General features: G+C 39.5%; 1 protein-coding gene across 1 annotated transcript in view; it reads right to left on the bottom strand.

Moving 5' to 3' along the window:
* The window catches only part of FANCI (FA complementation group I), a 155,311-nt gene that overhangs the window by 2,418 nt on the left and 144,068 nt on the right, over positions 1-8,825 (bottom strand). Inside the window, exons 31-37 of the mRNA XM_077124169.1 lie at positions 8,630-8,723; positions 8,034-8,221; positions 6,871-6,924; positions 6,728-6,787; positions 2,124-2,198; positions 563-658; positions 205-312 (exon numbers count right to left, since the gene is read on the bottom strand). Of these exons, the coding sequence (XP_076980284.1) occupies positions 205-312; positions 563-658; positions 2,124-2,198; positions 6,728-6,787; positions 6,871-6,924; positions 8,034-8,221; positions 8,630-8,723 (675 nt within the window). The remainder of the gene's footprint in view (positions 1-204; positions 313-562; positions 659-2,123; positions 2,199-6,727; positions 6,788-6,870; positions 6,925-8,033; positions 8,222-8,629; positions 8,724-8,825) is intronic.

The following is an 8,825-nucleotide window of genomic DNA, read 5'->3' as shown; positions in this document are numbered from 1 at the left end:
ACACAGATATGGGCAGTGTGGTGAGACCAGGGTTCAAAGTTTACAACCCTTCTAATAAGAGTCCTTAATTTGGTCTTTGCCTAACTGCCTTTTAACCCTTTCAACCCTTTCAGTATGTTGTAGCTGCTACCAGATAGGCTGTCAACAACCAGCTAGGAAGGGTGGCCAGGTCTTGCTGTCTTCCAGACAGAGGCAGGGACTGACCTCTTCATTTTCATCCTCCTCATCCTCTTGAAGAACCATGTCCAGGATGTTTCCTTTGATCTTGAAGTCCCGTGAGGTGCTGAGCTTCATGTGCTGCATCAGGTTCACCTGTGACAGGATTGTAAGCACAGGAACATGACCCCACTCAGCTCCAACTTCTGCCCAGGTCAGCTCAAACCATGCTGGGTATCTTTGACAAACCCTTTCATTCCTACTTAAGTACCCACCCACCTGATCCGTTTTCCATCAGTTTTCTGCCAGATATTTGGATTCAGGCCGTCAGATCAGAAAAAGACCATCGTTTTTACCCCCACCCCACCCCCTCACTGCAGCTGTGCTGCTTCAGCATTGTGTTTACCTTGGACTTCTTAGAAAGGTGGATAAGAAATTTTTCATACTGTTCAATAGCGAAAATGAGGTTAGGGATTGGCTTGGTTTCCCGAAGAACTCTGGCCTACAGGGCAAAGAGAAGGATTAATATCTAAATTTCAGGGTTCAGGGATTTTTGAGGATTGCAGTCTTCTGAAGCTGTCACCTGCAGAACAACTCAAGTTATTAACAGTGTGTAGCTTTGGGGGAAAACTAGTCTGTCTTTCAAGCTAATGCAATTTTACTTGTATCGTGGCTAATCTAAGATTTACAGTAGTTGGTCTCATCAAAGGACCTAAATTCCCATGGAGAGCTCACTGAATCTCCCCATTTGTAATTCCTAAGTATTTGTTGTTTTCTAGAGACTGGTTGTTTTTCTGGGACCATTTGCAGGAGTTTAATAGTCTTTTTGATTTGAGTCTTAAAACAATGAACCCACTCATGCAGCCAACTCCATTTCCTTTTTCTAATCTGCACATGAATTTTCAATGGTGAGATTATATATTTTCCCAATTTGAGTTGTAATTTATACATTTTTCCAAACATTTCTTATGCATATATATGTGTGTATATATATATATATATTTTAAAACTATAGATAGAACCATTCACATGTTGTTTTCAACTTGAATTTTAGAAAATTGTAGAATACTATTATCTAAACATCAGTTTTCATTTTTCATGTCTGCATAGTATTCTATAATACATATCTACTATTTACTTATTTATCCAGCCCTGCGTTAATGGGTATTTTTGCTGTTTTCAATATTGCACATGATTTATACAATTTTGTTACATAACTTACAGTGTTGCTGGGACCATCGTTGTACACAGGTCAAACATGATTCAAGGCATACATACATATATCCTTTAAAATTCAGTGGCTACTGCTCAGCTGCACCCAAAAGGCTTAATTTATTTTTCTCTTTGCCAACACTGTACCAGAGTGCACATTTCCCTGTGCCTTCACAGATTCTTACAGATTATTTAAGGAGGGAGCACTTTTTTTTGCACTCATCAGCTTTCCCTAAAAAGAATTTCTTCCCAATAGGTATTCTAAACTAACTACAAAAAAAGAACCCAAGATTTTCTGGTGCTTCCTGGATAAATGTATGTTTTTGGTTAAAAGGAAAATGAAGCTGGTCTACCTGAACATAAAATATGGAAGTTATATATAAGCTTTGAGATACGATTCACATATACCATACAATTAGTCCATTCAGAATGTGCAGTGTAGTGGTTCTTAGTTTATTCACAAAGTTGTGCAAACATCACCTAATCAATTTTAGAACATTTTCATCTAACGTTGCCACCCCCCCACCCCCCCCCCCCCCGTAAAAAACCTCAAACTAATTAGCAGCCACTCCCTAAGCCTAGCCTTCCCATTACCCTAAGCCCTAGGGTAGTCACTAACCTACTTTTTGTCTCTCTATGTATGCCTAGTCTGGACATTACCACAAATAACATGTAGTCCTTTGAGTCTGGCTCTTTTCACTTAGCATAAACTTGACAAGGCAGCTGTATTTTAATGACCAGTGCCTGCAGCTTACCATGACTGTGGCATCGGTAGCAGGTTTCTCCTTTTTCTTCTCCCCTGCAGATTTCAGGCTCTTACTCTTCTTATTCTACAGGCATAGAAACAAATTTTCTCATCCATAACAATTTTCCTGTAGTGCTAGAATGCTCTAATTTTCCTAGAAGGTAATTAGAACAGAGTATGGAGACGCTAAGGTCAACAAGTCTGGGTGAACAGGATTATCTATGCAGGTGCTGGAAGATGGGAAAACTTTTAATGATTTATAACTTCTTAAATTTTTCTTTTGGTAATTGGGAGATTTATAATCTGTTCTTAGGTCTACCATAATTGTATCTGGTCAGCCAAGGGTCTGTTGAGGTATAAAGGGATGGTTAAAATGGGGAATGTAAAGGTGGTAGCAGGAACAAGTATTTCCCTACCAGGCATATGGCTAAAAGAGTTCATTAAGAGAGACTATTTAGGGGTCTGCAGTCTTCTACTTGAGGCAATCATCAGATCAACATTTGAGAAGAGTTTAAAAGGATCTTCAGAATACTCCTCTATGTTACTCATTAATGGTGAATAAAAAGCTCCTGGAGTCAAAGGAAGAACTCATGAAGAAAGGAATCTAAGAAAGTAGAGGCTCAAGGCCTGAGTTAGGAGAGACTGAATGAGAAAAACTATCCAAGCTTGAGGTACACAAAAAGTAGGAAGCTTTTCCGTGAAGGGGGATGTCTATTCTAAGAAGGGAACACATACAATGCTCCGTTGGACAAGTAAGCAAATAAAAAAATGACACCTAAAAGCAGAAGCTATATGACAAACCATGTGAGAAGCAAGTTAGTTCCATGTGGCATGTTCTGGAAAGTAACAGTAGGAATTCCAGAGGGGCTGGTATGAAATCTTTTTGCCCTGGAAGGCAGGGTAAAGAATGAAGCCCTGTTATGAGAGAAAACAGGGAATAAGCTGTAGAAAGATCATATAACAAAGTGGGAAATGAGTCATTTTCCTAGAGATTGTATCCAAGATGGGACCCTGTTGAAACTTCTTAAATTAACCCCACTCACTGCCCATTTTTGCTGATTCAGGTAGGACTAAAACTAGAAGAGAAAGATCTTTTAAAGGTATGCTGTTCTAGGCAGGAGCCAAGGGTTTTGGAGCAATGGTGGTATTTTCAGTGATTCTTCCAATTGAAATATAAGGCTGTGGGAGAGTAAGTAACTCTTACAAGGATGTGGGCAAATGCAATCCTGATTACTGGTTAAGAGTTGGAGATGATGGAACAATGGGCACTCACCCAGTGTCTTCACCAATTACATGCCACAGAGACAGAGAAAAACCAGTTTGTCCATAGATCAGCTGACTTGTCTGTAAAGCTTTAAGTCAAATGTAGATGCGAAAGGAGAAAAAGGCCTATGAAACTACTTTCTGTGAAGAGTAGGAATATTGTAGAAAAAATATTCTAGGAGGTACCTTGTGATTGACAGAAGAAAATGTTTGAGAATGGGGTCAGAAACTCAAAACCCTCCCAAACAGTTTGCAAGACAGTATCAAATGTGATTCCAGAGCAGTAGTTCACAAACTACAGTCTACGGGTCAAATCTGGTCCATTGCCTGTTTTTGAGAATAAAAAGTTTTCCAGAGACACAGCCATGTTCATTCATTTTTATATTGTCTGTGGTTGTTCCTGTGTTATAGAGCAGAGCTGAGTAGCTGTATCACGCTATGCTGCCCATGAAGCCTAAAACCTGGTTCCAAAACCACAGTTCTGCCTCCTACAAGCAGTCTATTTTTGAACGTTTTAATTTGCCTCTCTAATCTTTTCTCATCATTTATGTGGCGAGAACCACTGATAGTGAAGTGTCATGGTGAGGATGAATGAGATGATGCATTAAAAGAGCTTAGCACACCAGGCACAAGGTAAGGATTTGCTGATCATGATAAAATTAACAGACAAAGTGACTTTCAGATTATAACAAGGGTATAAAATTTAGAGCAGTGTTTCCCAAGATGTATTCTATGGAAAACTATTCTACCAAATATTTGTTATTAAAAAACAGAAATCCCTGAACAGGTTACTGTTGAATGTAATAATTATTGGTGGATTTCTCAGCACCTTTAATATGCTAATAGGCACCATGAATCTTTAAGGTAAGGAATATGGTATGACTGTTTGTCACAGAATCCCTTTTTTTAAAAAAATTAATGTTTAATTAAAAAAATACCAAAAAACATCAAACGCAAACATTCGTAACTTCTGATCATTCTCTTCTAAATATATAATCAGTAATTCACAATATCATCACATAGTTGCATATTCATCATCATGATCATTTCTTGGAACATTTGTATCTATTCAGAAACAGAAAAAAATTCATACATACCATACCCCTTATCCCTCCCTTTCATTGATCATTAGCATTTCAATCTAAATTTATTTTAACATTTGCTCCCCCAATTACTTATTTTTATTCCATGCGTTCTACTGGTCTGTTGACAAGGTAGATAAAAGGAACATCAGACACAAGGTTTTCACAATCACACAGTCCCATTGTGAAAGCTATATCATTATACAATCGTCCTCAAGAAACATGGCTACTGGAACACAGCTCTACATTTTCAGGCAGTTCCCTCCAGCCTCTCCATTACATCTTGACTAACAAGGTGATATCTACTTAATGCATAAGAATAACCTTCAAGATAACCTCTTGACTCTATTTGGAATCTCTCAGCCATTGACACTTTATTTTGTCTCATTTCTCTCTTCCCCCTTTTGGTCAAGAAGCTTTTGTCAATCCCTTGATGCTGAGTCCCAGCTCACTCTAGGATTTCTGTCCCATGTTGCCAGGAAGGTCCACACCCCTGGGGGTCATGTCTCACGTAGACAGGGGGAAGGTGGTGAGTTTGCTTGTGTTGGCTGGAGAGAGAGGCCACATCTGAGCAACAAAAGAGATTCTCCTAGGGGTGACTCTAAGGCCTAATTTTAAGTAGGCTTGATCTATCCTTTGTGGGGTTAAGTTTCATATGAACAAACCCCAAGATTGGGGGCTCAGCCTATAGCTTTGGTTGTCCGCACTGCTTGTGAGAATATCAAGAATTCAACGTGGGGAAGTTGAATTTTCCCCCTTTCTCACCATTCCCCAAAGGAGACTTTGCAAATACTTTTTTAACAGAATCCCTTTTTTGATGACCATCTCACAACTATCAAGGAAACTTTGTGAAATGTGGCCCTAAAAGACATCACTAAGACTCAGATATGGGTAACTCAAAATTCAAATTTAGGGATGGAGGAATACATCCTATACAGACAACAGATTTGTTCCACAGAATGGCATCCACATGGAAATTTACCCACAGGAGAATTCACCAGCTTGAGGGTTGAGAAAGCATGTCTAGGAAGATTTGGGTGAGATAAAAGGAGAAGACCAGAAGTGAAAGCTTGACGGGAACAGACTATAGACTATTCCTGGCCAGACACAAAAACGGATGATGCATTCCTCACCCAGATCCCAAAACTGGTACAAAGGCAAGGTGACAGATTCTGAACTATCAGAACACTACTGAGAACTGCCTAAAACCAGATAACGGACAAGTCAGTCACTTATTCTCAAGGGGAGGCACTCTTAGTGCTCATAATAAGGCAAGTTTACCAACAGGAAGATGCTGTACCTTTTAAGTTATGCAGAGGCAGAAAACCTCTCAAGGGAAGCATCAAGGTGATCACAAATACTGCTTTAATAATTGGTTCTGGAATCTTGGACAGGATTGAGACTTAGCAGTCCTATTCTCTTTGACCCTTCAAAAACCAGCAGCCCTGCAATAGTATTGCCGTAAGAGGCTTTGGGAGATGGAAGGCTTCCCATCACTTCATGTATTTAAGCTAGTGGTTCTTAACTGATGTTGCCTTTCAGGGACACTTGGCCATGTCTGGAGACGTTTTTGGTTGTCACAACAGGGGCTGCTATTGGCATCTAACAGGTAAAAGCCACAAGGATGCTGCTAAAAATCCTATAATGAACAAAACAGGCCCACACAACAAAGAATTATCTAGCCCAAAAAGTCAATAGTGCCAAGTTAAGAAACCCCAGTTGAGCAAACAGTAAAGGGTACTCAAATATTGCAAAAATCTGATGGTATTTGAAATTTCAAAATTTCTTCAAACCCTGAAAGATGATCTCTATTAATTTAGAGGGAAGAAAAAAGCTGTGGGCAAGTGACAGAAAACCCACATTCCCTTTAACTCTTTAAAAGTGCTGCTACTATCACAATATGCTTTGCCATTTAATCTCAACCTTTTTTTTTATGTGCTTGCTGCTACTCTACTCACACTCCCAAAAGATGCCTAATGGCATAAATTCGGAATCACCCAGAAAAAAAAAAAAGTCACTGAGCTCCAACCATGCTTGTTCCTTCCCAGCTTCAAATGCAAGCATGCTTTCTTTCTCCAAATTAAATAAAACAGCTTCCTTTGAATGGACAAAGATTTCCCTGCTGCAAAGCCTTCAAGCTTTGGCTTGCTCTCTGATTGTAAGTATGAAAGAAACTTGATACATACAGCTCATGTGATCAAGTGGTGCCCTGAGAACATAGGAAGTCCCTTATTTTAACATCTGTTTTGATACTGACTGGATCACTTACCTGTACATAAGAAATGAAAGAATAACATAGGGGTGTCAGATGAGAACCAGACAGCTTCACCTGCAGCAAAGGAAAAAGAAAGCCAATGTAATTGTAGAAATAAAACTTTCCCCCCATTCCTAGGAAAGGCACTCTCGACTCACCAGCTTCTCCATATTTTTTGGAATTCCTTCAGCGCTCCGACACACGTGGAGATACTAATAGACAAACAATTCTTAGACTCAGCATACTATCCTATAAAAGTCCTATAAAACTACAGTTGACTCTTTTAGTGAGCTTATAATATGTGACTCATCATTGTGAATGCAGAGGGAAAAGCAAACAAACTACTATATTCATGGAGAATCCAGGACACAAGGCTTCCTTTCCCCCTTCTTCAAAGCTAGCTCTAAAGCTCTCTAGACAATAAGGTAATGAAGGGTTTTTGTTTCTGACTTGCTCAGCTTCCTGCTTTAAAAATCCTTCAGGGTGATAATCTTGCATCTAGAAAACCAATGACTGCTATTTTTCCTTTAAAAAAAGAGTCCCAATAAAAAGAAGAGGTTCTCAGTATTTTCACAACAGAAGCAGAAGTTGTAACCACACCATGTAGCCAGAGCTGCACACTATTGGAGAAACATGGCCACTGCTGTTTGTATACACTGTGGGGTTGTCTACATTTTCCTTGGGTTGTTCATCCCTTTCTAAGTATTTAAGATGGATCATTGATAGAATCAGACCTAGTTTTCATCACATTCTAAATGTCTGTTGAGGATCAAAATATTTTATGTGCAAAAGAAGTTTCTTATTAACAGATACCAAGAAGTATAACTTAAGCTCAAAAAGGAGAGAGTGTATGCCTTGCTTCTGTTTTTTTAATAATCTTCAACCCTACCTTAGTGCCTGAGCCATCTATTTGTAAAAGAAATGAAAGAAGGAATAAATATCTCTTTAGTACCAGCCTAGTTGGAAATGGTCTCATTTTTTGTGTGTAATATGAAATATTTTATTTTACTACTATAGTTTAGATTAAGCTGTAGAGGAATTTGAAAGAGGCAGTGACCCTTAAATGCCACGTGCTCATAAAGAAAGAAAGAAGGGCTTCTAAAAGCAGATTAAGAATCATGTCATCAACTGTTTCTTCCCTGGCCTGTGGAGAGGCCTGCCACCTACTGACCAAACCAAAGTCATACCATGCCTCATAAAGATAAAGGCAAGAGCTCTGTTCAGGGGTATTCCAAATCAGAGGGCTGCTGTCCTGGCCTGGTCTCCTGGCTGGCTGCAGTAGAAAGGTGGCGGTAAACCCGATAATTCCTAAGATACTCACATATTTGACAAGTGCTGTAAGAATGGTGTACATTTTGCACAGGTCCTTTAGCAAGGTGTCCACACAACTCCCTGATGGCAAGGCTGTTTGTACCAGCTCATGGAAAAATGTAAGCAGAGTTCCCAGTTGCATAATGAGGGCTTTCTCAGTGGGATAATTTGGTGGGGTTGCCTGAGAAGAGGCCTGTTCTGAAGGGAAACAAAAATTGGTACATTCAAACCCAACCAGCCTTACTGTCTAAGAGCAGAGGAGACTAGAAACCAACTAAACACTATTAACTAGGAAGTATGTAGGGAAAATGAACACATAATTCATCAAGTAGAGTGATCAATATCATGCTGTCAAGTCACGCTACCTTCTACTTTTTTTTTTTTTTTTTAACATGGGCAGGCACCGGGAAGCAAACCTGGGTCTCCAGCATAGCAGGTGAAAACTCTGCCACTGAACCACCATTGCCCACCCTTTTTTTCTTCTATTTCTTTTATCACATCAGAATTTAGCTCAGGGGCTGCACTTTGACATAGCAGTCCTATTTGTATTTTGGTTGTCTTTGTTTTTATTCACATTTCCTAGAACCACAGCTGAACTCATCTTACCTGTTATGATTTCTTGGCTCACTTGTCCCTTAAGCTTGGTGATTAGCCAGTCTACTTCTTCTAAGACCCTCTCAGCCTGACTCAGAACAAGCAACTGTGAAAGAAAAGAATGCCTGGCTTGGCTCATTGTACAAAGCCACTGAGGTAATACAGTTAAGTAATCATGGCCACATACAGGTGGGTTACAGGCTTTCAG

This window comes from Tamandua tetradactyla, chromosome 12, assembly GCF_023851605.1.
Source record: "Tamandua tetradactyla isolate mTamTet1 chromosome 12, mTamTet1.pri, whole genome shotgun sequence".
Classification (NCBI taxonomy): domain Eukaryota; kingdom Metazoa; phylum Chordata; class Mammalia; order Pilosa; family Myrmecophagidae; genus Tamandua; species Tamandua tetradactyla.
The sequence above is the reverse complement of the archived record's forward strand: the minus strand, read 5'-3'. Positions and strand labels throughout refer to the sequence as shown.